The sequence below is a fragment of the Pelodiscus sinensis genome, chromosome 20 (assembly GCF_049634645.1).
Source record: "Pelodiscus sinensis isolate JC-2024 chromosome 20, ASM4963464v1, whole genome shotgun sequence".
NCBI lineage: Eukaryota > Metazoa > Chordata > Testudines > Trionychidae > Pelodiscus > Pelodiscus sinensis.
Genome location: NC_134730.1, coordinates 5,737,965 through 5,765,657, shown reverse-complemented (window position 1 = coordinate 5,765,657; position 27,693 = coordinate 5,737,965). Strand labels below are relative to the sequence as shown.

Here is a 27,693-nt window from a genome sequence, read left to right as displayed (position 1 = left end):
AAGGCCAATAGGGAAGCCTCACATAGGACCTTGCCCACTCTTGGAATAGTCAATGGTATCTGTCTACACTGCATTCTACTGCTACAGCCAAGCAAGATTGCAAATGAAGTGCAGATTTGAATTTCCCATGCTTCATTTGCATAATTGCATCCAGCCACTTTTTCGAAATAGGGTATTTTGAGAAATGCTATGTAGACAGTTATTTTGAGAAAAAAACCCTCTCATAAAATGAGGGTAAGTTAATTTCAAAAGAAGGGTTTTTTCCTCCAAGTAACTGTCTACACAGCATTTTCTCATCTCAAAATAGGGTATTTTGAAAAAGCAGCCTGATGCAATTATGCAAATGAAGCATGGAAATTTCAAATCTGTGTTTCATTTGCAACTTCGCTCAGCTGCATCTGCATTCCTCTCTCAAAAGAGGAATGCATCGTAGACATACCCTTGCTAAGCAGTGCCAGAGGTACTGCTTATGCACTGTCCAGCAAAGTTATAGTCTTTGATCCCAATGTGCTGTAAGAAAAGCAAATATTTTAGGTGCCCAGCTTGGCTTAACCATGAAAGCCTTGGGGAGCTTGAACCCAAGAAGGAATCTCACACAAAGTGGAAACTTGGTCACAGTGGGGGGAGATGGGTATACACTGCTCCAGTGCAGGGGTGGAATCTGGAAGGTATGGTCACTGCTAGCAAGAAAGAACTGAGGGTGGGAGGGATAGGTGGTTCCCTATATTGCATAGCATGTGCAGGGGGCGCCAGGCCAGGACTAAGGGGAAAAAGCTTCCAGCACTGGTGCATGAGGCAGGGATATTCCCATCCTACGGGCTGGACAGGAACAATCACTTCAAGAATACTTCACTTTAAAGCAAGGGCACAACAACTATTCTTGAGAAGCAAGTCTTTAGGATGGACTGTGTGTCTTCCAGAGGAAAAAATTGTGGCCTTAAAGAAGGCAGTCTAATAGGGAAGCATGCAACAATTCTAACTAAGAAATGTAATACTTTTGAAATCTGTGAAAAGGTGATTGTGTGTGTAAAGAGTTAATCCACTGAGTACCTTAAATGAATACAGCAAAATTAGTCATTTATTTAAAACAAACATTACAAATAGTGTGCAAAACAAATGATTACATACACATAAAAGCAACATGCAAACTTGACCACAAAATCTGCATAAAAAGTTACTCCTTAGTCTATTACTAGATGCTAAAGAAAAGTTTGCTAAATTTGAGATTTAGCTGCAAATTAGCTAGAGTGAACTGGACTTTAATTTTGAAGCATTTGTGACATTAAAGCTAAGGCATTGTATGAATATGCATCATGTAATTAGTGCTAGTGTTCTATTTATCACCTTTTTAAAAAATGGTATGTGCCTTATTTCCAAAAATTAGTGATATATGTAGTTGCCCAAAGAGGAGAAGGGGGAACAGATGATGGATGCAAGTCAGTTGACTGGTCGACCCAGCTGCACCTAGCCAATGCTTCAAAAACCCTTTGCAGATTGAGTCATAACGAGGTGGTGTATTTCACAGCACCTGCTTTAGACTGTAGGCTAAGTGACCTGGAAAGCCACTGTGAAGCAGAGTCTACATTTTAGAAGCAATCCAATGCAACTTAAATTTTTCCTGGAATGGATGTTTCATTACAGAAGTAGTAGCCTCCCCTTGAAACATGAACTTCATTTGCCACAGCATCCTCTGCAATTTCCTTTATATGCTGAGTAGTGGTTAGTCACAACACCAGTACCTAAGATGTGCCTTTGTATCTAATGTATAGAGTTTGGCACTACTGAAAGGTACATTAGTGCTTGTAGTTAATTCAGTTTACCCAAGAACCTCCCTGTGTGCATGACAATCTAGGACCACGAGACAACTGCACCACACTCTAGAACAGGGCAAGTGCAGTTCAGATTGGGTTATTCTAGCCACCTGTGTCTTCCTCTTCCCTTCTACATAAGAGGGAAATAAATGCCACCTGTTCAAGGCAAGCTGCTGGTAGAACAATTCTAGTTACCTTCTCTTTCCACAGTCATTTCCTGCCCCACAGAGAGGTTCAGTGGAAGTGATGCAATATGCCAAATAAATGTACAGTCTTTCCTGACGTTTGTAGAAAATGCCTCAAATACATAGTAGGCACTCATCATCTGCACTCTAAATTTCACAGTTTAAAGGAGACCCTGTAGGCACAAGCTATTGAAAGCCATTTCTTGAAAACTGAAGAGTTGACAAACCCACAGGGGTTTCCTCCCCTCCCCCACCCAACCCCCTAACATTGAAGAAATAGCATATGAGTTTAACATAAGCTGTGATGTAGAGGACTTCTGCCTGTTTGGCTCAGGGAGGGTCCAGGCTTCTCAATGAGGTCTGTTATACATCTTGATCAGTATTGGACATACCTACCCACTCCTCCTAAAGAAGCAGAACCAAGGTAGTACTTTGACCCAAACTTTTTCTTCCTCAGTTTAGTCAAAGCTTGTCATCAGTCATTTCTAGAAACTGAGCATAGACATCCCTTGAACATTCCCCTTTTTGGTTGAATAAGAATTTGTAGTAGCTACCATCTGCACATATTGCTGAAACAAAGAGACATATTGGGTAAGTGTTACAGATCAAATAGCACATCACCACATTACTCAGTGAGCACCTTTTCAGAAGCTCACTGTTCTCAGACCTCTAGGGGACAAGTCTGGGCAAAGTTACTTTGCTGTTTAGCATAAACATCTTAATCATGGCAAGGAGACATGTAGTTTCCCTCAATGGCCACAATATCGGTCATACGCCCTACTTCTCATCAGCACAGATCCAATGGGATGCTGCAGGCCTGGTCCAGCATAAAGATTTGCTTGTTCACTTTTCCAGGCTGCATGATCTGTGGTCATGGTCACTGTGATCCCTCCCTCGGACACAAGCCACAGTGTCTTGTCTTATTCTTTACAGTATTAAAAATAATCAGATCTAAAAAAAAACTGGTCACTCGGGGAAGAGTATGCCAGAGCTTGCTTTTTGAAACAGAACCCTTGGGGAAGTTCAGATGACTTACCTATGACAGCATTTGGCTCTGTTCCAAAGGCACAAATGCATGGAGAGCCCGAGGGAACCTGAAATTTGGAAAAGCTCCATTTGGAACTGAAGTATTTGGGGAGGAAGCTGGCTGAGGCCAAACTGAAAGAAAAAAAAAAAAGAAAAGAAGAGAAGAGATGTACATAAGAGCCACCACAAAGACTCAGGTGCCACCTCCTTGATTGTTATGGTACAGAGCCAAAGACAGACCTGTACCACAGCAGAGTCGGTGTGACGACACGTTGGGGTTCCCCCGCCTCCTGCACCCCCAGAATGGCACAAACAGACTCCACCAGCCAGTAGAATAGAGGTGGTTTAGTGCTTCTCCAGCATACAGCACAGCACAGATGTCATCAGGTTACAGGGCAGGCCTAGGATGCCTCAGCCCCCCTGGATATGGGGGGGGGCTCAGCTCCTAAACCCCCCAACCTGTTGCTGAGGCTGCTTCCTCCATCCTCCCAGACAGAAACTAAACTAACTCTCCTCCAGCCCTGCCCCCCAGCCAGGGCAGCATCCACCTTCCTTTGTTCCTCTCCGTGGGGGTTAGCTGGTCAGACCGGTTGAGAGATCCCTTTGCATAATGACACATCCCTGTCCTTCTGGGCTGTGATACCGGCGGCAGCCAGTGGGGTTACCACAGACCCATAGAAACCAGCAAGTTCCCCCCCCCCCCGACTACGTCACAGTCGGTCTAAAAAATGAAATGCCAGAAACACAATGAGGTCTACTAGGGACTTCACTAGTACACTAGGATTTTATCTGGAAAGGACTGGCACCATTGTTTAAAACAATAAGTAGTCCTGTGGCACCTTAGAGACTAACAAATGTAGTATGGGTTTGTGGGCACAACCCACTTTAGAGGAGATGATCATAGAATACCAGGACTGGAAGGGACCTCGAGAGTCCAGTCCCCTGCCCTCATGGCAGGACCAAATACTGTCTGGACCATCCCTGATAGACATTTATCTAACCTACTCTTAAATATCTCCAGAGATGGAGATTCCACAATCGCCCTGGGCAATTTATTCCAGTGTCTGACTACCCTGACAGTTAGGAACTTTTTCCTAATGTCCAACCTAAACCTCCCTTGCTGCAGTTTAAGCCCCTTGCTTCTTGTCTTATCCTCAGAGGCCAAGATGAACAAGTTTTCTCCCTCCTCCTTATGACACCCTTTTAGATATCTGAAAACTGCTATCATGTCCCCCCTCAGTCTTCTTTTTTTTCCTAAACTAAACAAACCCAATTCCTTCAGTCTTCCCTCACAGGTCATGTTCTCTAGACCTTTAATCATTCTTGTTGCTCTTCTCTGGACCCTCTCCAATTTCTCCACATCTTTCTTGAAATGTGGAGCCCAGAACTGGACACAATACTCCAACTGAGGCCTAACCAGAGCAGAGTAGAGCGGAAGAATGACTTCTCGGGTCTTGCTCACAACACACCTGTTAATGCATCCCAGAATCATGTTTGCTTTCTTTGCAACAGCATCACACTGCTGACTCATATTCAGCTTGTGGTCCCCTCTGATAGATCTTGAGACAATTGTATGTTAGGAGGCAGCAGAACACAGAGGTACAGGGTTTGCCTCTTACTTTTTTCAATCAAATATATCAGTGTTTACTCTTCAGTGTCCGTGAACTAAGTTTGTCTCGTTAATTGCTACTATGGAAAAAAGCAGCTTCATTTTGGAGACAGGAGAATGTTACTAGCATGTGTTTAATGCCAACCATTAAAACCCCAAAACAATCTCAGACCAATAGGCTTAGAAAATAGATGAAGGCCTACCTAGACTGCTTGTTCCTTTTGGGGTCTTCTGCAGCAAAAATATGTACTGTGCCATGGTCACTTGATACACAAATTAGAGAAGCATCCTGATTGAAGTTAATGCTGTAGAGAAATAATTGCAACAGATTTTTATTTAGCTTTCATACATGGTAGTAGCTTGATTGTTAAGGTGTATATGTATTGCATTTAACCCAGAATTAGTCAGGCAGAACAAACAAACACTTAGCATTTCAAACCCTAATTAGGCTTGTGCACACAGCCTGAATTTTAAAAAGGGACCTTGTGCCTTTGCCACAAATAACCAAAGGGAAGATTTTTGGCTCAGCACAAAGACCCATCAAAAGATGGATAAAGCATATTACTTGGAGAAATAAGCTCACCAGTAGATATTAGCTGCTTGAGAACCTCTTCGCAACTCCTGAATTAAATGTCCTGATGAAGTATCAAATATTCTTATGAGGGTCCCCTGGAAAAAGTAATGAAAGATTTTTATTAGTAAAGATGGAAGAAAACTTTATCCTGTATTGTAAAGCTTTGAAAGCACATCACATGTGATTCCTAACACACTAACAATACCCTGGTAAGAGTATCAAATCCTAGCTGACTTGAGTGCGGATTACTTTAATCCCATTATGAACTAGGAGGATTCCTTACTAAGATTATGCTTAAGATTCGAAAGCACTGGGGTCTGTCACACCTCTGGTTTTATTTTACCAGCACGATGCCTGGTTTGCTCAATGTCAGCAAAACTATTTAGCAGTGTACAAATGGCCAGCTGAAACACTGAAACATTCATGATGGTTTATGGAAACATGTTTCCAGTAACCAGTGCAAATATGCTAAAGCGTCAATTTTTCATATTCAGAATTCATCCTCGTCACTATTCTGGATAATTCTTCGTTAAACCAAGATGGGACAGCATAAAGCAGGATAACCCACTAAGTTACTTTGTTAGAATCTTCTGGAGGGATTCCCTAAGTACTGAAGTCTAACCTACATGTTTCTCTCACCACCTAGCATCAGGCAATCCCCATTGCAAAGCATTATCTTATTTCAGTGAACCAAGACACCCAATAAGACAAGCTGCACTCCCCCAGAACATCAAACCAACCTAATAACTTCAACAGGAAAATAAGCCTGGCAAATAGGATGGGAACTGGCATCTTGAATTTAGTAAAGTTTTTGATAGTGTCTCATATGACCTTCTCAAAAAACAAACTAGGGAAACACAACCCAGACAAAGTTACTATTAGGTGGGGTGCATATCTGATTGGATAACCATTCCCAGAGAGTAGTTATCAATGGTTCACCGTCATTCTGGAAGGGCCTGTTGTGTGGGGTCTGCTGGCATCAGTTGTTGATCTGGCTATGTTCAAGACAGTCATCAGTGATTTAGATAATGGCAGAGAGTACATTTAAAGCTGTGGACAGCACCAAGCTGCGATGGGCTGTAAGTGCTTTGGAGGTTAGGATTAAAATTCAAAATGAGCTGGACCAGCGATGGGCAACCAAGGCTCATAAGTGGCCCTCTGCCTCAGTGGGCCACAAGATTCAGTCATGTGCACTAACCGTGGCTCCAAGAATAAGACTGAAATATTCAGCATTCCATTTATTTAACACAAGTAGAAATGTTTTGATCATTTTATATTACTAGAACTATCAATTTCAACCACCACACAAACATTTGCACTTACTTTAATATATCAAATCCCTGCCCGGCCTCTTCTTTGCCTTCTCTCCTATGCACATCCCATCCCAGCTCCTCCCCACCCCTCCCAGTACTTCCAGAGAACCATAAATCAGATGATTCATGGCGTTCAAGCTGGAGGGGGGGGGGGGGAAATGGGGCACAAATCAGCTGATGGGCATTCAGAAGTGCTGGGAGAAGGAGGCAGCAAGTGTGGGGGCCCTCAGAGCATGAGAGATGTGGGGGAAGTGGGCTGAGAGAGGGTACACAGGCTGCACATGGAATCCCGATGGGCCACATGCAGCCCTAGGCCACAGGTTGTCCACCACTGATCTGGACAAAACTGAAGAAATGGTCTGAAGGAAATCAGATGAGATTGGATTTAATCATTTTTTTTAATTTAATATTAATTTAGGAAAGGCTCTGCCAGTTTTTAGCATTTGGTGCTACTGGAACATACATGAATATAGCCAAGATTCTAAAGAGACAAGCTCTCAAACCCTATTTCACTTAAACCCTATACATGAGGCCTCTTACCAGGTGCTCTGTCTTGATTTTTTTCCACTCTGCTCTTCAAAATGGCAAATATAAAGAGCAGCCCCATCCACAAATGAGCAGAGATATGACAGAAAATGTGCAACCAATGTATTCAAGAAGAGAAACGTATGGGTAGGATCCTAGGTCTGTATTTAGCAGCCTATAAGAGAGAGATTTGAGTTCCTAAGCAAGTCTGGAACATGGAAATCAACATTTTTTGAAAATCTCATCCCTTAGATCAGGGCTGGGAACCTTTTTTGGGGTCAAGGCCCACTGACCCACAGGGAGGAAAAAAAAATAAAAATCAAATCAGTTGGGGGCTGCATGCAAGTGAGAAGCAAAAAACCAAAACGCTCACCGATGTGGTCCCTGGCCAAGAAGGAGAAAGACACTCCCCACATTCCCCTCCAACACCAGAGCCTAGTCGGGCCCAGGCTAGTAGATTGTGTGTGCTCCAGTCCCTCAGTAGGCATGGGCTCCCCAATGCTAGGAGGGGAGCCATGAACCTCGGGGCTGGATCCAAGCAAGCTGCCTTACATGCCTCACTTAGAGCTAGGGTCCCAACTTTAAGCTTCTATTTTTGAAAATGTTGCCCCTGCAAAGTTAGAGCTATACACTAGCATCTGGTGAAACAGACATTCCTTGGCATTAGCACATGAAAAGGAGTCCAGTTGAAATCTGCCTCCACTTTCCTCTCATACTGGCTGACTTTAGAAAGCTTTTGAAGCTTCATTGATTCAGGAGTAAAAGTCCAATTGACTTTGAGTGGAAACTATTCCATGTCACAGGTGCTTTGGAAAACTGCACAGAAAAGTTATGTAAAGAAAGTGATCAGCTGTTAACTAGTAAAGTTATTCTGATTGTGATACCAATATTAAAGCAGGATAGACAAACAGGTTTATAGTCCTCCAGTCCTAGAAGTTAGAAGGGCTTGACATTGAAATGGTAACTGTCCTCAAGAGCAGAGTCCATGCCAATGAAAATCCACTAATAGCCGTATGGTAGTAGCATTTCAATTATGCCACTCCAAAGAGTTAGGAAGAGCTGGAAAATGGTTTCTAATCATGGTTTTCAAGCTTTATGCATTCACCAACATTTCAATGTGTTCCTCAATCTGAAGGTAAAAATGAAGTTCAACCGAAGCCAACAAAGACTGGATAATAGAGCAGCCTGCTTTCCAGAAGTGAACTTAAGTTAAATAAACTTAAACAACAGATGGTCTGGTAGCACTTTGTAGAACAACAAACCATGTGGATGGTATCATGAGCTTTCGTGGGCACAGCCCACTTCTTCAGATGACCAAGCTACCAGACCATTTGTTGTGTTTTAAGTTTATCCTGTACAGACTAACTCAGTTACCCCCTGAAGCTTAAGTTAAATAGTTCGACCAGCTACAGGTGTGTATGTCCATGTACAAGATAGGTAGGGATAGTGGAGGATGACAATTTTCTGTAGCTTTAGGCTCAGTAAACCCATGAATTCCTTGGAAGTAAAGAAAGAAGCCAGTATAGTAAAAGCCTGTTCTTGGTTCAAGATAACGGGACTTAATTTGAGTACATCCACTGGGTTTACTGGATGAAGTAATGCCCCAGTTCAGGGTAGCCAGAGAGCTGCCAGACCTCTAGGGAAGTATCCAGTTTTGCTTAGTTAGCAGTAAAGATCAATGAGAAAAATTAGGGGTGTTTAAGTGTTAAGTTTCTGGAACTAGGTTCCTTAAGATAGTTTTCCAGTAGTTACAGTGTAACAAGCCTTTGTGCCGCTAATACTAGGACCATACAGTATACTCATTAAATATAGCCACAGATGATAGAACATTGGATTATTTGCTTACTTTTTCTGATGCTGTTGCAATTCTTGTTCCCTGCAGGTTTAAAGCTATACAGCTCAAGATTCCTTCATGAGCTGGTATATCTACAGGAGGCTTTTCTGTATTAGCCAGATCCACTATCTGCACATGCCCGGTATGCGTTCCAGGGAATGCAAGAAGGGAATTATTACTATTTGGACAGAGAACACAGAGACCTATAAACAATTGACAAAGAAAAAGCAATTTATTTTCAAAAAACTAACCACATAACACCCAAACACATAGTAGCTCTTACCATACTCCTCATTGCATGAGGAGTAAGGTTAATTCGAGGGAAGGGTTTTGGATCGGACTACTACGTCTACACGCGGCGAGTTAATTCGGGCGACCGGCCGCGAATATGCTAATCAAGCATGGGATATTTAAATCCAGCGCTTCATTAGCAACTTCGGTATGCTTCATTTGCCTCCCTAGTTTGAACTAGGGGGCAAGTGTAGACATACCCTCCGTCAGGTCAGAATCCTTTCCTGCACTCATACCCCCTATCAGGCCCTGCACCCCAATCCCCTGTCCCAGGTCACAACTCCCTCACACCATTCACCCTCTCCTACACCCAAGCTCCTTTCTACAACCAACCTGTCCTAGACCCCACAGCTCCTCCATAGAAAAAGTGACAACTTGCCAAAATCTTGGTGTGGTTCCTCTCCCCTCCCCCCCCGCCTCCCCCCAATCAAAAATTACACCCCTGATGTACAAGCAAATATTGCAGGGAGGGGATTACAAAGGAGCATTGCAAATTTACAGAGCTTGATCTGTGAGACTGCAGTTCATTCCACAGTGCAATCAGGATAGTCCATGTCTATGAATCAATATTTCCTGCAAGTAGCTTTCTAGGTCTGCTGTATGAGCTATCATAAAATGGTCCAAAGCCCAAAGAAAACATCACTTTGCCACAATTTAAAAACAGGGTAACAAAATATATTTTTAGAATAAAAGCTGAAGTCGGAGAAACAAAATTAGCTTCAACTACTTATTAGCTCAGAGGGCCAAAAAATTATAGTGAAAGCTTCTGACCTTTTGAAGGTGCTGTACAGTTTCCTTACAGGATGAGGACTGAGAGGTCAGATATAGAAGAATCACTTTGTGGGGGTAAAAAGTGTTTACCCACAAGTGATAAGTTCTTATTTTTCTGTGCAAGTTCATTTGAGATTACAGTCACGTTCTCATTTTATCCACAAAATTGTTATTGGGGGAAGTCTAGTGCACTGAAGGAGTTGCATCACATGTTGTGACAGGTATTATGTAGGACCCCTGGATCTCGAAAGGTATGTTGATCATTGTAACAGTGGAGCTATGTCTGTTGTTCTGGCAGGGTCAGGTGCTGCTTTGAGTTGGTGTGTCCTGGTCTGCCGAGGTTGGGGGTTGTTTGAAGGCCAGTACAGAGGGTTCAGGAAAGATTTATTTCAGGATGTGGTCCCCATCAAGTATGGGCTGTAACTGCTTAATGATACCCACGTGGGTTCCGGTGGGGTGGCAGGCGACAACTGGGGTTGTGCAGTCAGGTGGGATGGGAGGGGATTATTTTCATATTGTGTGAGCGTGTATTTGTGTAGCCTGTTCCATGATGTGATCAATTGCTGTCTCTTTAGTAGACTTATCCTTGGTCGTCAGTATTCTGCTCTAGAAAAAAACCCACATTCATTTGCAGAGGGCACAGATTTGTAACTTTACAAATGCCATGCAGAAAAAAAAAGGGCAGCACCATCTTTCTTTGGTTTGCCAAAGCATCATCATCCCACAAGGGTAAAACTGTAAAATTCCAAAACGAGTCACTGTAAAGTGAACAAGAAAGCAAGGAATTTGAACTAAGTAATGGAATGGTAAAGTGTGACTAAAGAATAGTAACCAAGGCCACTAAAGAACACCTACCTTCCCCCACTTTGTTCACCACTAACCTTTAGGGTTGTAGCAGGTTTCAAAAACGTGCAACTGGTGGGGATTGTGTGTGAATGTAAAAACTTTGATCATGGAATCCAAAACTACCACAATTCTGAAAGAGATAAAAAGGAAACTCACAATCAAGAGCAGGGAATGGAGACAGACACTAATGCATAATTATTTCATTTGTACAGTGTCTTCAACATTAATTAGATTCTTACACTTTCTTACCCTCTCCCCCCCCCCCAAACCAATGGTAACTGCAGTTCCTGAAAAAAAACACTGTCACAGCTGTGAGTTAACATGACAGATAAAACAGATGCAACAAGACAAAGCCAGCTCTTCACAAATTCAAGCACAGGTTCCTGCCACAGATCAACAGATCACAGGAACATTCTTCTGTACATGGCAAAGCAGATAAGTGTCCATGGAAGAAGCTATACACCAACTATTTGAACTCTGATGACCTCATCCTTTTAAATGGACAAACTTCTAAGTAGATTTCCAGTTGCAGACTTGTGCTTTAAAGAATTTCCTTCCACGTACCGCTAAGAAACTTTCAAGAATACTTCTACATGTAGCAGACATATAATGCCTTGCACATTGAATAATTTCACTCATACCTACCTATCTCTTCGCAATTTAACTGCTTTAACTTCTGTTGAAAATTCTATTTCAATCACAGTCTTCTTTTTCAGATCATCCCAGATCATCACTAAAATGATGGAAAAGATCCCATCAGAACAGTAGTAATCTTTCATTTCAGATTTCTAAGAAGTTGTACACAATCTCTTTCTAATTAGAAAGCACTTATAAAAGTTTGATAAAGTGACAAAGATATTTATTGGACACTAGTCCTGATTTTGTATTCAGCCTGAACTTACAGCACTGAATGGTTACTTCCCTACCCCACCCCCAACAGAAGCACAATTGTAAAGTTATTACAGGTTACACCTTTAAAATCTGGGACTCTGGTCAAGCAACATTTGTGGTCCAGCAGGATAGAAAGTGAATATAACTAATTGAAATCAGAGGATTTATGTAGCCAGATTAATTATGGAAATGAAATGCAAACTAGACACAAGGGCAAGAGTGACAAGTGATCAACCCGCCCCCATTGCAAAAGCTACCAAAAGAGACAGTACCTCCAGCACAAAAGTGAATTGCTTCAATAGGAAATGAAAGAACTTCCACTGACTCAAACCACTCCCAGGAAAATTTCCAATATCACCAGGATTGACTGAACTGTAAAACCCTTACTACAAGAAATCTGTGGAGATTTCCCCCTTCCCCCCAAGTCATCTCAGACAGACTTTCAAATGGATACAATGTACAGTAAACTTCCGATAATCCAGCACCTTTAGGACCCAGGGGGTGCCGGATTATCAGATGTGCCGGACTATCAGAAGGGGGGGCTATGAGGGGTCTGGAGTGGGGTGGGAGGGGATGCCACCTCAGATCCCTCATAGCCCCCCCCCTTACGATAGTCCGGCTCTGCCCCAGGCGTCCCTGATTCAGCTGCTGCTGGTCAGTTTCAGCAGCAGCTGAATCGGGGATCCCTGCAATAGAGCAGCTGGGGTGCTGCCGGGTTGGTCCCGCAGCGCTGAGGGGTGGCGCTACGGCACCAACCCAGCAGCACTCCAGCTGCTCTTGGGGACGCCTGGGACAGAGCAGCTGGGGTACTGCCCGGTTGGTCCCGTAGCACTGCCCCTCGGGGCTGCAGGACCAACCCGGCAGCACCCAAGCTGCTCTTGGGGACCCCTGGGGCAGAGCAGCTGGCGTCCTGCCGGGTTGGTCCCGCAGCGCTGATGGGCGGCGCTACGAGACCAGCCCCACAGCACCCCAGCTGCTCTGCCTCAGGCGTCCAGATTCAGCCTGCTGGTGAAACTGACGCTGCTGGGGCAAAGCAGCTGGGGTGCTACGAGACCAACCCGGCAGCACCCCAGCTGCTCTGCTCCCGGCTTCCCCGATTCAGCTGCTGGTCAGTTTCAGCAGCAGCTGAATGGGGGAAGCCTGTCCGGCTGCCCCAGCACTTCCGGGTTCCTGATGGTGCCGGACCATCAGGAGTCCCAGAGCATTGGATGCCGGACTAATGGAGTTTTACTGTATTTGAGAAACTTAGCAGATTTACCAGTCACTAGCCAAACTTGTAGCCCTGCCTGGTTTCGTTTCCAGTTTTGCATGGCGGACATGAAGGTCTGAGTGCTGACAGAGTCAAATGCAAGTATTCCTTCCTACAGCTTCTCTCCAACAGCTGTTTGCAAGGGAAGTCCAGGCAGTCTTCAGTCCCCACTGATCAACTCCTCCCCCTTCCTCCCAGGCAGGCTCACTACTTGCCCTGGTTCCATGCAACTCCTGGAAATGGCCACCCAGTCTCTGAAGCTCCTAGGCACATGGGCAGCCAGGTAGGCTCTGTGAACTGCCCCCACTTGGATGCCAACTCCACATCTTCCACTGGCAGGGAACCACAACCAATGGGAGCTGTGGAGGCAGTGCCTGAAGGCTCAAAACAGCATATGGGACTTCACCTAGGGACCAAAGGAACCTGGCAGCTGCTGACTAGGAAATGTGGTAAACACCGTCAGGACACACCACAAACCTTCTCCAACCCAGAGTTCCCTCCTGCACCCAAACTCCCTCCAAGAGCCTGCCGCCTCAGGCAAAGCCCTCACCCTCCTCCTGCATCCCAACCCCCTACTCCAGCCCAGTGAAACAGAGTGAGGGTGAGGGAGAGCGAATGACAGGAGGAGATGGGTGGGTGGAGGAGGGGCAGGGGTCAGAGAAGGGACAAGACAGAAGGTACCTAAAAACGTTTAAATAAAAATGAGGGTCCTCGGGTTGCCAATGTTTGAGAACCACTGCCTCAATAGGAATTTTCTAACATTTATTTTCAACATGTATCTTGGCAAACAGTGAGCAAGCCATTACCCAACTAAAATGATGTAGAAAGAGCCACAAATATTCCAAAGTAAGTGTGGCAGAAGAAGAGTCTAGTATTCAGACAGAATTCAGCCCTGGCACAAGGATGCACAATTTCCACTGGCTCAAGAAAATACATCTCATGCAAACTTAAATACTAAAGTCATTTTAAGTAGGCTACAACATACAAAGGCTATACACAGACTTGCTGGATTTTATTTATTTATATAAATAGTTTTAGATTTAGCAGAGATGCCAGAAACACATTTATGAAATCTGCTCCTTACTGCTCAATACAGTACCTTTGTTAGGTGGATATTTTGGTTTTTTTCCTCCACCAACTAATGCTAAATAGTTGCACCGAAATAACATTTCAACATGGCCAATGCCTCCTTCTAGAAATTCTGTAAAACGAAAAAGGAAATCTGTAAATATACACAGCTCTTAATTTCACAGCAGAATGGGTCTAAGCATTGCAATGTTTTCTTTGTTATACCAACTATGACATGTTAGTGTTTTTTATAGAAGTGCAAAATATGGTTCAGATCAAACCCATGTTAAGAGGCCTTTTACTGCCTTGCCACAAGAAAGGTGTGTCAGTATAGGATTAAGACTACTCGCAGTTATCTGGACTATGGAAAGAGTGTGTGGACATCTCCTCCGGTCCGAACGGGATTCTACAAGAATCAGAAGAGTGATTACTCTTTGCTATAATTAAAAGTTTTTTCAGAAGTAGCCACAAGTTACAGGCAGTCCCCGGGTTACGTACAAGATAGGGACTGTAGTTTGTTCTTAAGTTGAATCTGTATGTAAGTCGGAACTGGCGTCCAGATTCAGCCGCTGCTGACACTGACCAGCGGCTGACTACAGGAAGCCCGAGGCAGAGTTGCTCTGCCTGGGCTTCCTGGAATCAGCCGCTGATCAGTTTCAACAGCGGCTGAATCTGGACGCCAGTTCCGACTTACATACAGATTCAACTTAAGAACCCCAGGCGTCCCCAAGTCAGCTGCTGCTGAAACTGATCAGTGGCTGATTCCAGGAAGCCTGGGGCAGAGCAACTCTGCCTTGGGCTTCCTGTAGTCAGCCGCTGGTCAGTTTCAGCAGTGGCTGATTTGGGGACGCCTGGGGCAGAGCTGCTGCCGGGTTGGTCCAGTAGCGACCAGAGCGGTGCTGCGGGACCAACCGGCAGCGCCCCAGCTGCTCTACCCCAGGCGTCCCGAGAAAAGCCTGGTCTGCAGGGGGGGGGGGGGGGAGGGAGGGGCACTAGCTGAACAGGGAGTCCCCCCCCCCCAGCAGAACAGGGAGTCGCAGGCAGCGGGACCGAGACGTGCTGCGGTCCCGCCGCCCCGGTCCTCCGCCCAGACACGCTCCAATCCCGCCGCCCAGGTCCTCCGCGGCTTTGCTCCGCGTCTCCCTGGTCTGCTGGGGGGGTGGCTGCTGCCCGCGTGCTCTGCGGCTTTGCTCCGCGTCAACCTGGTCTGCTGGGGGGGGATTTCCCCCCAGCAGACCAGGGAGCAGCTTTTCTCGCCCTGGAGGACGCGGGTGGCGGGACCATGGTGCATCTGGGCGTCCCACCGCTCCCATCCTCTGGGGCGAGAAAAGCCCCGTTCGTAACATAAGTCGGATCCGCGTAACTCGGGGACTGCCTGTACATCAATTAATTTAAAAAAAAAAAAAAAAAAAAAAAAAAACCACACAGGAGGTTTCTCCCCACAAATGGATACTTTAAGTATACTTTTTAAAATGGAAAACAAGCAGTTACTCATTTATGGTATGTATGTAGCTTATTGATCCCATTAAAATTAGTTTCTTTTTTTGCGGTATGTTAACACTTCTTGCAGGCAACAAGAAAGTGTTTAGGAGGGATTTTGAGTGAGAAAAGTGGCAGTTTAGTATACTTGGATTATGTCGACATGCCATGTTTATGGGCAGTACTGGAAAAAAGCAAAGGGGATGAGGCATTGGAAATGGTGGGAGAGTTGAGACAGGTGCCTTTTACTTCTGATTTTCCTCTCCATTTATGCAACTAAACTAGAAGACTGTATTCTAGTCAGTTTTGTTTTTTGGGTCTCAAGCTCTACCATCCTTCATGGGCAAAATGGAGCAGTTCATAAATCTCACTCCACACAGCGAGCTCTGTGGTCACAAATGAGCTGGGAAACATTATTTGGCATATAGTAGGGTATGTGCTCCATCAGGATCTTGGCCAGAATTTGATATTGGCCAGGATGCCAGTACAGCATGCAGAACAATGGGGTTGGGGGAGAACATGCTCTGAAGATGAACCAATGTGCACGGTCATCTGGAGCTTCTTTGTGGCATTCACTTTTATCCCCACACAACCATGAACCAGCTGGACTAGGAAATAATGAATACTTGGAACCCCAGAGCTAGGTCCAGTGGGAAGGTGCTTTTAGCTAAAAGTGTCATTTGGGTATCCAAGAGGAGGAGTCCAGAATGACACTTTAGTGCAGCACTCCGAGATACCAGGGAACCGGAATGATGGCACTGTTAAAGGTTAATGGAAAAGTAGGACAGCTCCTATGCTAGAGGGCTGTATGAAAACAGTGTTGGAGTGAATGCAATTCAAATGTACAGATGCCGAGAAGCATATGCCACCAACAAGGCCTTCATGGCAGGAGGTTCAAGAAAGACTCCTTTGGAAGTCTTGAAGGGGAATGAGAAGCAGAATGCCTGGTTTCAGAGAGGGGAAAAAGTTTTAGAAGCTAGGTGGTCATAAAGACAGTGAGCTTTCTGAAGGCAGAGCTGGAATTCCAGACATAGCAGAAAAAGGAGAAGGCTAGGGGTGGAACAAATTAAATGTAGACCCTGAGGGATGGAAAGCAAAATACTCAGCAGGGAATGCGATTAAGATAGATGTCACTAGCAATTAGGAGTTACACAGCTCTTAGGGCAGCTAAAGGATGTGCGCACTAAGGATGTTAAGGAACAGGTAGTTGGCTAATCGTCTAGATGATGCAATTTGTATTGATTACACAATTAGTCGATAAGTCAATAAGGGGAGGCACTCTGCAGAGCCACAGCGGGGGTAGCTCCCAGAGCCAGTGCAAACCAGGACCGAGCAGTCTAGGTCCTGCAGCCCCGTTTGCGGCAGCCTAGGATGGCTGCAGGCAGAGGCTGCTCCAGTAGCAATTCCTGCCTGGACAACCATATCCACAGGGGTGGGGAGCGGCTCCCCCACTGTTTCCTCCCCTCCCAATGAACAGGGGCTGTTGCCGGACCAGGCTCCCCACTGCTGCTGCCTCCAATACAGAAGCAGCAAGTGGGGGGTGGAGGGGAGCGAGTAGTTGAATACTCAAAGTGGGCACATTCTTTTGGCATCCCCATATTCCTCTTGGTGAGAGGAATGAGGGATGTTCCGAAAGAGGAAGCTTTTCTGAAATTTGGCCCTGTGTATATGGGCCAAGTTTCAGAAAAGCCTTTTTCCACTTTTTTTTTCCCTCCAGAAGAGATCTGCAGTGTAGACATAGCCAGAAAGCAGTGAGGCTCTTAGGAAACCTGCAATCAAATGAAGGACTATAGAAGGAGAAGGGGTTATTTCTGAGTTACAGAAAACACTGCCATTCCTCTCAGAACTGATACAGCCTGGTTCATTCCACTGGTTAAAATAGATTTCACATGTTTGTCAAGTTTTATCCTTGAGCAAAGCTATATATAAACTTTAACAGAACCACCAAAGCAGTTTTTACATGACAGGATAGGGCAGAAAAAGCCCAGCACTTGATGTGGAGCTCTACTTTTTTTTTTTTTTTTTTTTAAATAACCACACACACACACACACACACACAACACAGCCCAACTTGTAGTTTAGGCTGTGACTTTAGAGAGCTACCCGAGTTCTTTCTGTAACCTACACTTACAATGTAATTCTGACGGCCCCTCTAGTAACCAGGGCACAGAGGTTTCAGTCTGATACTTGCTTTGAACCTACATACCAGAGTGTCAGTAGAGGCAGTAGAGGACAACCAGAAGTTAAACTGCAGATCTAGAAGTGGCATGAAGGAGACTCCCTTTGGATCTGGTTTAGCCTCTCTTGTCTAGAAGAAATGTCACTGGACCAGGGTTCAATTCAGGAAGAAACTAACCCAGGCAAGAGTGCTGTAGAGAAGACTAGTAGACGGGACTTTCAAAAACAGACCTAGCATAGAAAGTGATACAATCTCTCTCACCTTGTTTCTCCTTTTCTTTAAGAGGATCTGCATTATAAACTCTAAATCCATTTTCCATCCCACATGCAAAGCACCCTAAAACAAAAATGAAAAAAAAAGCATTAATTATGAAGCACAGGCAACAAAGAATAAGTCAGAGGGGTTGGGGGTCACTATTCAAGAACTTTAGTGTCAATTAAATTTATTTCAAGAACAAGGCTGTACATCTTTATTAGTTCAAAACGGAAAACCTAAGTTGATTTTTACACTTTGTTTCAAGGTTAGATGTTCCCGGTGGTCTTTTTAAATAAGTGGTGAAGAAATACTGAAAATTAAAAGTGTTATTGTATCACATAGGAGGCAGTTTGATAAAAAAAAATATATATATATATATATCAAAACTAGGGAGAAGGACATCATAATTTTGGTAAATTCTTATAGGATCTTACACTCTCCAGTAACAGCTAGCACAGAAGTCTCCTTTTAGTACAAAAAGTGAGAAATCCTATTTCAAATATTCAGATTCCTTATTAAAACTTTGCTACGTTGTCTAACATGTTTGTTCCTGAAATAGGTGGGAATAGTTCTTTATATCGACCATATTCTTAAGTCCCTTTCAGGATAACATAGAAAGAAGTCCATCAGTTGCAATTAACTGTGGAGAACTGGAGAAACGGATGACCAGAATTGGGCTATGCAGATCTCTTAGACGAGGAGGAAGAGAAATGCCTTTTTAATGTATTCCTTCAATCTCTGTGCCAGAGTTCCACGACTGTTTTATCTGCTTTACAAATTAGTAAACACTAATGGTGCTACTTATCACAAGTAAGCAGTGAGTTATACCACTGGCCAATATTGGCCTAAGGCAGAATACTTTAGAAACATTAACCAGCATCGAGAAAAAAATAATTTGAAGAGGCGTTGCCACCAGCTACCCAAATAGAACACAGTTATTTAATTACATGCATTTTAACATCCTTACCTAAACAGTATACTTGGATTGAAGTTTCTGGGAAACTCCATTTGAACTCACAGGATTTGTGCATATGACAGATTTTTATGAGCTTGTGTTGCCTAGGAGAAGGCAGGTGCAAGATGCACATTACTGAGGGTAAGTCTGGAACTGGGAATTTGTTGATGTTGCTCTGCATGTAAAGCAAGAGTATCTCCAGCCACAGCTCTTGTACAGTATAGTGGAAGTAGCATGGGGGGGGGGGGGAAGAAGGGAGAACAGCTGCTCAATAGACTGAACCCCAGGTAAGATGACATATCTACTCCAAAAATAAGAAAAACAAGAGTCTTGTCAGGCTCTGTGTCAAACCACAGATTAATAGCCATAAAACTATAATAAAAACCTCACTTCATACCTTCCTTCTCCATCCTGCCAGACTATTTGCTCAGCTCCCTATGACAGTGAAGCATCTGCATGGTGCCAAGGATATTCAGAATCTTGTGACCTAGTATCATGAATTATATACTGAGAACATTCTAAGATGGTCATATCTGATGACACACAGACCCTGAAAAACCACACGCATTCAACATTATTTTTCCTGAAATTTAACTAGCTTGTGTCAAACTATCAATTTCAGGAAAATCACTTGTTCAGGATTGCCAGCATTCTGTATTTGCATACATGGACCTTCCAGGTTAGCAGCAGTTAAGACAGTAGTTGAGAAATCCCTACCCCTCTCACAGAATTTTAAAATAATCCAATAGCTTAAAAGTTTGAGGGCAAGGAGATAGAGGAAAATTACATTAGAAATTTGTGCTGAGAACCTTAAAGAATCCAGTGATTTAACAATTCATTCTCTTTTCCTCTTTTTTATTGCCATTTTATTTGAAGACAGAATTTCTTCTCAAATATGACCATATGCCAACTAGATTAGTTGGAAGCAAACCATCCTACTACACACAGGATGCAAGTTTGGGAGTGTCCTTAGGATTCCTGCTGACTGAGGTCATGGAAAACAGTTACAGCAGGTGCACTCCTATTTATGTCAATAAGTGCTTTACCACCGATTTCCAATAGGTATAGTATCAGGCTTTTATTCTGCAAGCAATAGTCAGCAGACCCCTGAGGCAACATGAACAGCTACCTCTACACCTGTTTTCAGTCCTACAAAAGTCATCTCCCAAGAACAGAAGAGAAAGGCCAATGGCTTTCTTCACTGGTCCAGATGTACTAGTTTGTTGAGCACAACTCCATGCTAAGCTTTGAGATTTCTGCTTGGCCCAGTTTCTAAAAAAGTTCCCTATATACGTGTGGAAAAGGGCAAAAAGTTAATAAAAGAGACTTTGATGGATAAGAAGATTAAAGATGCCTATAATATGTTGTACTGAGAGGCTTCTAGTCATGCTCAAACCACAGCTTCATTTTGTCACACCATTTCTTTGTCAGCTCAATGTATACTGCAAATTAAAGACCTATGGTATTCCATGAGCTGCAACAGAGATAATAGACTAATATTTTCTAGTCTGAGTCCCATTGGGTAGATAGAAAGATTAACCTAGATAATCTATACAGAAGTTTCTGGAACCCCATAAAATTAGGTCACTCATTCATGAAATATTGGAACTCATTTACAAAACTTTTCTTAAACATTGCACAAATGAGAGAGAAGAACCCCAATCTAACAACATTCAGTTGCAGTGCTCATTTGATACACCTCCTAGCCAAACCCTTCAATGTTCCAGAAGTGAAGGCTAAGGTTGTTGGAATTGCAAAATGCTTCCATAACAATTAGGGATGTGATCATGTAAACAGTTAACCAATGAGTCTGGGCTAATCTGTTAACCTTCACATTTACATACAACCCCTCCCCCCACAACCACCCTGCTGCCTCTCAAAACATAGGCAGCAGGGTGGTGGAGGGCGGAGCCAGCTTTTAAACCAGCTTTTCCAGACTTCCGCCTTCCCCCCTCACCCATACTGCTGCCTCTAATACAGCAGAGGAGGAGAAGGGGGTGGGGGGGAGGGCAGCTCTCATGAAGTCTCTGCCTCCTTCTCTCTCCCCATGTAAATGTGAAACTGATGAAGTTTTCAGCGGTTACAGGTTTAACACATTTTAAACCCTAGTAACAACAACTTTGCAGCAGCTGCTCTGAAAAAAGCAGGAGGAACCAAGCTAATTCTCCCACAAGACATGTGATGGAGCTCAGGAGGAGACTGTTTTGAGCACTATAATCAAAACTGGCCTAATCTGATGACCGTTTGTGAACAAAATCATGGAAAAAAAAAAAACCCAGATGGCACTGTCACAGCCAAAGTTCAACATTGGGCTTAGAGAAATGTGGAACACACACACGGAGTACTCTGAAGCCTATTTCTGTAGCCCTGAACAAAACATAGGGAAATAGCGGTTTTATTGTTGATACTGTTGAAATCTGGAAGGAAATGAGTGAAATCTTAAGAGAAAATGCAGGTACAGAGTTCAATTACAAGTATTAAAAAAATCCCAAATGAGATAAGCTCTATTATCAGTACTTGATAACAGGTCAAACCTTAACTGAAGAAGAGGAGCTGGCTATGACATGGGCATCCAGCAATCATTCCTCCATAATGCCAACAATAATAAACTTAAGAGGTAAGGGGGACCCATTCAAGAAATGTGTTTGCTGATGTTTTTTTTAAAAAAAAAAAAAAAGGTCACACGACTGACCTGGTGGAAGTCAGTGGGCACATCTGCACTAGGAAATTATTTTGGAATAACTTATTTTGGGAGTTATTGTTTTGAAATAACTATTTCAAAACAGCACATCCACTCAACAAGGAAGCTTCAAAATTTGTCCAAGGCAGGTTCCCTTAATATGGATGCGCTACCTCAAATTAGAGCCCCTGGGCAGCACTTGGGAATAATTACTTTGAATGATTCTGGGGAGTAGTTATTTCGAAATAACAGCAGTGGAGTGTCCCTACTAAAGTTATTTTGAAATAGCAATTTCAAAATAAGCATTATTCCTTGTGGAAAGCAGGAGTTATTTCGAAATAACCAGCCCCTTCTTTCAAAATAACGGGCTTGGTAGTGTGTAGAGAAGGGCTTAAGCACTTGAATTCATAGACTGATGAAATGATAATCTCACTTAACAGCAATAGTGTCTTCTGCTGGGGTTGAAAGAATATTTTCTTCCTTTGGACTAATTCATGCCAAAGTGAGAAATTATTTGGGATCTGAAAAAGCAGAAAAAGCTTGTTTTTCCTCTTCCAGGCAAAACAAAAAGGCAAATGAAGGTGAAGACGAATGAGTTAGCTGCAGAAGCCAATCATGTTGATCTGGTTGACACAGTTAAAATAGTTTTAGCTGTGAAATCTACTATAAAACAATGTTAATGAAAACAAACCTGTTTTTAAAATAACGTGAATGTTTAACTCAAAATTCACATGCTTTTTTTGTTAAAATGTTTGCTTTTGAAAAAAAAAAATCCAGATTACATAATGTTGTTTTTGTTAAATAAAATAATTTAAATATCTGTCTGGTTATATTCTTCTCCTGATACAGCATAGCAAGAAAAATCCTCCAAATATTAATCGATTAACTTGTTGAATTGTAGACAGTTCACCTCCCAATGACTTCATAATTATCTGCTTCAATTACCTTTGTTAAATGAAATAACCACTCTCTCATTTTCTCATATAGTTGTACAACTAATCTGAAAAGTTTTAAACAGTGACTTTTATTTTTAAAAGTGTACAGTGTGTCCCTTCTAAAAATGAAACCAACATCCAAGCTGAAGAATACATATTAAGGTCATACTAACCAACAAGAATACACTTTTATGTAGAAAACTATGATTAAATGGAGTCTTCCTGACTAGTGATTTAAACCAAATCCACCCTGACTTTGAGATCTTTGGACAGAAAATACTATAGAAGATATCAAACTTCAGATGAATAAAACTTTGACCAAAAAAAAGTTTGTTGTGAAGTACTTGATAACACTTAACACCTTTCCTGTGCGATAATGAACCTTCAGTGCAGAGCTAGACAATATTTAAAAAACAAAACAAAATGCCACACACATAAAAAAACCCAGTAGTAATGTTCCTTAAAGGAATAAAAGGAAAACATGGATCTGATACTGCAGGCCAAACACACCAGTCAGCTATGTCTGCATTACAGAGTTGTCGGAAAAACATCGGTTTTCTTTAAAAAAAAAATTAAAAAAACACCACTCACCACACTCCCTACACTTATGTCCACACTGCAATCACATTCTTTTTTTGGGGTGGGGGGTGGGAATGGGGGTGGGGGGAGGGAGTATCTTGAAAGAACAGAGGAATTTTTCCAACATTGGTAAACCTCTTTCTACAAGGAAGATGCCTTTTTCCAAAAGAGCTCTTTTGGAAAAAGACATGTGGGTATAGGAAAGAGGGAGTTTTTGAAAGAAGAGGCCTCAGGAAAAAGCACAGGTGCCCTGGAGGCCATTCCATCCATAGTAATCACAGCTTAAAATGTGAGGTGTCCACACTGAATGGATGCTGCTATCTTTCAAAAAAAGATCACTTTTTCAATGCGCTTTGGCATGCGAACGCTCTCTTTTGGAAGAAGTTTTCAGAAGATCTTTTCCGGAAAAGCTTCTTCCAAAAGAAGCCTCATAGAAGTAAGGTATTTTCTAGTCCTATTAGATCATCCCATCTTCCTGTGATTACAGCATTGGTTATTCTTGAGTTAAGAAATTAGGTTATTGCAAAATTACATCCAGGCACCCACACTAAGTTTCAGCAGTCCAGTGACTCACGTTTCTATTTTTGGTTAGAAGGAAATCTGCACTTCCATTTTGATACTATTAGATGTACATTCACAATAAGAAGGAAAAATAATAAGATAAGCAGTTTTAACAACTGCTATAACATATTTTACTTCTGAGGCTATTTTTTAAAGTACAGGATGAACTTTTCTAGTTCAGCACCCTCGGGATCTAACCGGTGCTGAACCAAAGAATTTGTTGAACTAGGGGAGGTCAATATCGTCTAGCAGCATTACCAACATTGCCACTGGGCTCTTATACATTTAGGGGTAAATTAGAGATAAAACAGCAGCAAGGAGCTCTAAGAGCCAGGACTGGTGACTATAAATAAACTTTATGGGACCACAGGAAACCTGGCCATATCCATGATAAGTGGACATCTGGCTAATTAAAATCATGCCAGACTACAGATATTGCTGGACTAGAGAGGTTCAGCCTGTACAAATATACCACTTAACTGGAAATAGTATAGTAGCTTGCAAACAGAACTTCTGTCACTTTCTTTACCTATATAACTAGTGGACTGTTTAAACTTGCCTGTTAATTTAGAATAGATACTTAATGCAGTTAAGGTAAGTTTCTGATCTGAGGAGCTATCTTCTTGAAGTCTGTACAACTCCTTTGGACATACTGGTGTGCAGGGCTCGAACTGCTGCACTGTCCGGCAATCTGCGCATGCGCAGATCGCCCGAACCCGGCTCTTCCGGGTTGCAATCTACTTGCCACAGGCGAGTAGATTGTATTATCTGTCGAGCCCTGCTGGTGTGTTAACAGAATTAAATAATGCTCATAATCAGGGGCATCAATTCAGACAAATACAGAGGGTGTTAGCAAAGTTGGGTCAGCATATACAGCCTCTTCCCGATTTATGAACCAGTTACGGACCAAGCAATTGGTCATAACTCGGTTTGTTCGTAAGTCGGACCTCATAGAGTTACATGTGACCGAGCTGTTCATAAGCACGGATCGCATTCGTAACTCGGGGTCCACCATTTACGACAGCTTCAGTCGTAACTGCAAACAGTCGTAAGTCGACCGTTTGCAACTCGGGGACCGGCTGTACAACATTTGCTGCTGCAAATGACATCACTAAATGATATCTAGGCAATTATTTCTTGTCTAATTATAGCATTTCCCCCCATGATAGCAGTGGGGAAGTCTAAGCCACCCCTACTTTCCTGAGCGGGAATGACAAATCCATTTGGCATACATGTCATTCTGGAAACAATGAGAGTCACAAGCACAACAATTTTTAATTCTAAACTAAGGACATGATGCTGAGATGGGCAGAATCTTGTAGCACTCGCTATAAGGCCCATACACCAAGGGTATATTTAGACTGCATCCCTCTGTCGGCAGAGGGATGCAGATTAGGAAGGTCGACATTGCAAATGAGGCAGGGATTTAAATATCCCACGCCTAATTTGCATAAAAATGGCCACCATGTTTTGCCGACTCAGCACTGTGTCAGCAAAAAGCAGCAGTTTAGCGGGGGATCTGTCGAGAAAGAAAGCCTTCTTCAACAAATCCCTGTCTAGACTGCCGTTTTTTGCCAACAAAGTGCTGAGTTGGCAAAACGCGGCATCCATTTTTATGCAAGTTAGGCGTGGGATATTTAAACCCCTGCCTCATTTGCAATGTCGACCTGCTTAATCTGCATCCCTCTGCCGACAGAGGGATGCAGTCTAGACATACCCCTAGTTACTCCTCATTAGCAGTTACACAAACAGAATAAATACCAAAGCTAATCTCTGTCTAAATATACAGTTTGAAACGGTGCACTCCCAAAACCAAGTAGCCCACACTAACCACTATTGTAAGTTATTTTTCCCCCCAGCCAATATGGTAGCTCAAACATATCAAAGGTGCAGTTTCCTTTAAAAACAGAAAAAAGAAAAAAAAAAAAACACATTCGTTCTCACTGGCTATTAAAAAGCACAAAAACAGTTTTATCGGGAATAAGATTTAAATAGAAAAAGTTAGCTTCAACTTTGTCTTAAATTTATTTCCTCACACTTTGGAAGAAAAAGTTTTGGTACTCATCCACAAGTCTTCCACTCCTCCCCCAGCGCAAGAAAGAGTTTTATTAAAAAGACTGATATTGTGTACAAAATAATCCTGCTGTACACATGTGCACTGTTTCTTATAATAGATTCTATAAAGGAGATTTTTCAAAGGCATTAAGGAGCAGCAATGCTACCACAAGTCAATGAGTGTTGGGTATGTCACTTTTACTGATGCCTTTAAAAATCTCCCTCCCCTTCCCTGAGAAAGGAGTGCCAAACATAGGACTTGAAGCTGTAATTAGTTTCCTCCATTATCCCAGCCAATGGACTCTAGATATCATTAGATAGACTAAAACACTACTGATTGTCAGCATGTTTTAGCCATGATTTAAAGTACGGTTCTTCAAAGGCAGCCAGCCATCAAGGACTTTCCCTTTGGCCACAGCCTCTTGGGCCCCATTCCCCTTGGCTGCCAGCAGAGGTTGGGCCCTGTCCACCAGTGGAGACACAAAAGCTAGAGGACCAGGCAGTTCACCTTCCCAGGGCTGGTAGGGTCAGGCTTCAGCCCATGGGTGGCAGGCTTGATTCCCTGGCTGCAGGGTGGCTGGCTCTGGCCCCAAGATCTCACTTCCCTCCCCATCAATTCTGGCCTCCACTATCTCATTCAAGGTTTAATTTGTCCCCAGGCTCACCTGGGCTGAGTAAGTATGCAGTGAAAAGTAATATTTGTCAACCTAACTTTTTATAGCAGACTTAGTAACCAAAAAAGCAAAAGATTTAAGAAAAAAAGAATATTTGAAGCACCTTATTTGTATTTCTATTCTGTTTAGGGCCTGTAAAAAAAAAAAATAGAGCCAACTATACGTTATTTTTATTTTTGAATCTGCAGAAAAATCCCACAAATAAATTAAGGTTTTGGTATGTGTATATTTATTTGTTTTCCCCTCAAGTTAATTAAGTATTTTTTTTTAAATTGTCAGATTAGCCACCAGCAAGAGTTGGTGGCTGCAATCTGAGGCACCAAGCAAATCTTCACTAATTTGTACAAGATAAAAATGTTTATTTTGAAGTGACACAGGCACATTTGGGAAATCACTTCCTCTGTGAATTTCAGAAGAACCATCTTTAATTTTAAACCAGAAAATTAAGGCCATGTAAAAAGTTGTGTTACAACTTAAATATCTTCCACCTCAATGAATCGTTATTTTTAGTTGCTGAAATTTTAAAAAGAACCTGAATTTCAGAAAGTGCCAAGGACTGACCTACTAAACAGCAATGACACCCCAAAATCACTAACCGCTTTTTAAAATTCTGATCAGACGTTGGCTCCAAAGCATTTGTCTTAGACTGGATGGCTGCAAGGGACACAAGCGGAGGGCAAGGCACCGCAAACACAATACGGGACACCCCTCTAGATGAAGGGGCCCAACAGCTGCATCTTCACCGGTGTCCGGATGCGCAACCCCCCCGTCCCGTCCCCAAGAGCCCCGGCCCTGGCAGGCAGCGCCTCGAGCCGGGCCCGCCCCACCCCGAATCCCGGCAGTGAGCCCGGTCACAGCAGCCGCGTCCCAAGTCGGCGTCGGGACCTGAAGCCTCCCGGGGCCCCCGAAGCGGGGCGGGGCGGGGCCCGGCCCCTCCGCCCAGCAACAGGTCGGGCGCCGCTTTGTCCCGCGGCGAAGCCCAGTCCCGCCCCAGCCGGGCGCTCGCGCGCGTCGCCCCAAACTTTCGGAGGGGGGGGGGGCAGAGGGGGCGGGGCGAGAACAAAGGCCGGGCCCTTCCCCCCCCGGCCCGCACCGTGGTCCTGGTTGAAGCCGGCGTAGAGCAGCCCGTTGCCGTGCGGGTTGGCCGGCAGCAGGTTCATGGCTCCTGCCGGATCCGGGGCGGCCCCGCGGCCTTTAAACCATCGCGGCCCCGGCCGGGCCCCGCCGCAGCCCAGACGCCGACACTCCCCGGGGCGGGCGGGCGCTGGGACAGGCCGGCGGCTGCTTCCGAGCCCGCCAGGCCGCGCTGCGAGCCAGAGACCATCCACCGCCAGGCGGGGAGCGCCGA

The 27,693-nt window shown here is 43.6% G+C and overlaps 1 protein-coding gene across 3 annotated transcripts; it reads right to left on the bottom strand.

The window, feature by feature from the left end:
- Positions 1-1,060: 1,060 nt before the first annotated feature.
- On the bottom strand, positions 1,061-27,693 carry WDR45B (WD repeat domain 45B). Of its 3 annotated transcripts, XM_075903538.1 has the most exons (11): positions 27,439-27,693; positions 19,259-19,348; positions 17,913-17,987; positions 14,025-14,126; positions 11,431-11,518; positions 10,821-10,915; positions 8,890-9,080; positions 5,215-5,300; positions 4,835-4,936; positions 3,033-3,154; positions 1,061-2,565 (listed from the first exon to the last, which is right to left on the bottom strand). In XM_075903538.1, exons 2-11 carry the CDS (start codon positions 19,269-19,271, stop codon positions 2,459-2,461), a joined length of 981 nt encoding a protein of 326 aa, XP_075759653.1. In that variant the 5' UTR covers positions 19,272-19,348; positions 27,439-27,693; the 3' UTR covers positions 1,061-2,458. The 3 variants fall into 3 exon arrangements, with proteins under 3 accessions (XP_075759653.1, XP_075759652.1, XP_006129663.1); XM_075903537.1 differs by lacking the exon at positions 19,259-19,348 and having other exon boundaries at positions 27,439-27,692; XM_006129601.4 differs by lacking the exons at positions 19,259-19,348; positions 27,439-27,693 and adding an exon at positions 18,874-19,212.